This window comes from Vicia villosa, linkage group LG3, assembly GCF_029867415.1.
Source record: "Vicia villosa cultivar HV-30 ecotype Madison, WI linkage group LG3, Vvil1.0, whole genome shotgun sequence".
NCBI lineage: Eukaryota > Viridiplantae > Streptophyta > Magnoliopsida > Fabales > Fabaceae > Vicia > Vicia villosa.
In genome coordinates this window covers 124,643,487-124,646,201 of record NC_081182.1, presented here as the reverse complement: position 1 = coordinate 124,646,201, position 2,715 = coordinate 124,643,487, and the positions used below count along the sequence as shown (strand labels likewise).

Here is a 2,715-nt window from a genome sequence, read left to right as displayed (position 1 = left end):
TGAAATTCTTTAAATTTAACTTGAATAAAATACTTCACAAATTTACATCATTTTAACAATTCTCCATATTTTTCATCCAAACAATGGATTTTGGTCAAATCATTTTCAATTCTCTCAAAAAATTATTTTCCCTCATTAAAATGCTTCATTCAAACATACTCTTAGAGTGTGTTTGGATGAGGTAATTAGAAATTTTAAAGCAATTTAAAATTCAAAGCAATTCAAATGATTCAATTCAAATCCATTCATTTTTAAATTATTTTGTTTGGATGGAGTATTAAGATAATTCATTATTAGATTTTTGGTTTCATTTTTTATAAAATTTAAATTTTTTGGACCAAATTAAAAAATGAAAAAGTAGGGACTAATTTGCAATTTTTAAAAATTTGAAGGACCAAATTGTAAATTTTAAAAATTATTAAGGACCAACTTGCAATGTTTAGAAACTTTTTGGGGTCAATTTTATAATTTTGGAAAATATGAGGACCAATTTGTAAAATTTGAAAAAATAATAATAACAAATAACATGAGAGGAATTTCAAATTCTTTGGTTTTTGGTGTCATTTCAAAATGATTAAATTTAACATAGATGAAATACTCCATAAATTTCCATCATTTTAACAATTCTTCATTTTTGTATCCAAACAATGGATTTTGATCAAATCATTTTAAATTCCCTCAAAAAATTACTTTCCCTCATTAAAATGCTTCATCCAAACACACTCTTAAGTTATTGTTCCGATTTGGACGAATCCAATGCAACTATCAAAATCAACAGGTTGCTTAAGAAAACAGCTTTCACGTTTCACCTTTCACTGTCAGCGTACAGCTCACGCGTTCTCGCACCTTCTTTTCATCCACCAATAATAAACAACTACAAACTTCTCTAAAAAATAATCCAAAATTAAAATAGAATACGATCCTCTTTATCTTTCCACCCAAACACGCTTAATCAAATTCCCAAACCCCCTCTAATCACCTTCCACGTGTCTTCTCAACCCAATCTCAACCGTTCATAAACTAGTGGCCCAAAGCACCGCCTCAACCTCACTCTATATAAACCCCAAACACTTCCAATCTTTCATCATAATTTCTCATTCAAATTTTCCGAACTCTCTCGAAGCCTTTATTCACAGGTTGGTTTCTTTTATGTTTCGATCTTCTTCAGGATTTTCGATTCATGTAATCATGTTGTTCTAATTTTTAGATTTAGTATTTTAGGGTTTTGTTGAAATTTTTTCAAATTTGTAAGGACTCGTGTGCTACTCTATATGAAATCATGATGAATTTTTGTGTCAAATATGATGATTTTTTTTTGCTGATTGTTATTATTTGATTCTTTGCAGTTGTTTTCTTTGTTCGGTGTTGTAAAGTTTCCATCAAGAAAAGTACATGGTTGCGTTAGAAATCCAGGTCCCAACTTCATATGATCCATTTTCCGAAGCGATAGAATCAGACGCTCCTGGAGCGAAAGAGTATGTTCATATACGAATTCAGCAAAGGAACGGAAAAAAGAGTTTAACAACGGTTCAAGGACTGAAGAAAGAGTTCAGCTACCAGAAGATTCTGAAGGATCTCAAGAAAGAGTTCTGCTGCAACGGGAATGTTGTACAGGATAAGGAGCTTGGTAAAGTTATTCAACTTCAAGGTGACCAGAGGAAGAAAGTTTCGCAGTTTTTGGTTCAGGTTGGACTTGTGAGGAAGGATCAGATTAAGATTCATGGTTTTTGAAGGAGTTGATTTTTTTATAGGGTGTGATATTTGAAGGTGCTGAAGTTGGAGTGTCTTTTGGTTTGTTTTAGTTTGATTGCTGTTATTTAAATAATAGGTGTGGTTTGATTATAGTTTTGTTTTATAGTTTGAGTCTATGGATTTTGTGGATGAATTTATATGCATGCAAGGCACTTCAAATATAATAAAACTTTATGATTTGGTTTTAAGAAATAATTTAATTAAAAATCAGGATAAGTTATGCCATTGCAAACCAAAAGCACAATTCTCAGACTTCCAAACACATTGGTTGCTGTCCAGAATCAGCAGAAAAATTCTCAGACTTCCAAAACTAATTAAAGTTGCTTCTATAACCAGTAAGAGTAATCAGAATTACAAACAAAAACGGCTCTAACTAAAGTTGCTTCTACAGTAAGAGTAATCAGAATTACAAACAAAAACGGCTCTATAACCCGTAAAAAGAACCAAAATTACAAGCCAAAAATTGCTTCTAAACTAGCAAGATAACCGATATAAGAACTGAACCTTCGAACCAAAATGTATTGGCATATCAAGAACTGAACCTTCGAACCAAAATGTATTGGCATATCAAAAATGTAATTGAACAGAATGAAATTATAACCGAACCAAAATTGAAATTATAACCGAATCGAACCGAACCAAAATTGAAATTATAACCGAATCGAAACTAATCATGGTTAGATTTGATTTTGAGAAAATTGAAAATGTTGGCTTCAGTTTGATTACATGTATTGTTCACCTCTTCAAAAGTTCCACTTCCCTCGCCATCTAGCTCATGAATTATCTCATTCATAACATATGGAACCTAATTGTAATCCGCTAAAATAACCTATTGCTAGTTTCTGATTTATATTCATAATTTGTTTGAAAATCAATTGACATTGAAATCCCACTAAATATTTCATTTTTTTTAAAATTAGAGTCGATAATTTTTAGGGTTTTTCTAATTCAGTCTTAAAAATT

The 2,715-nt window shown here is 30.9% G+C and overlaps 1 protein-coding gene across 1 annotated transcript; it reads left to right on the top strand.

Annotated features, from left to right (window-relative positions):
* The first annotated feature begins 981 nt into the window (after positions 1-981).
* LOC131656625 (protein translation factor SUI1 homolog 2-like) lies at positions 982-1,842 on the top strand. The gene is made up of 2 exons (XM_058926290.1): positions 982-1,136; positions 1,347-1,842. The coding sequence occupies exon 2, from the start codon at positions 1,393-1,395 to the stop codon at positions 1,729-1,731; it is 339 nt and encodes a 112-aa protein (XP_058782273.1). The 5' UTR covers positions 982-1,136; positions 1,347-1,392; the 3' UTR covers positions 1,732-1,842.
* Positions 1,843-2,715: the final 873 nt, after the last annotated feature.

Coding starts and splice junctions, on each gene's coding strand:
- LOC131656625 (XM_058926290.1), top strand. CDS start 1,393: ATGGTTGCGTTAGAAATCCAGGTCCCAACTTCATATGATCCATTTTCC.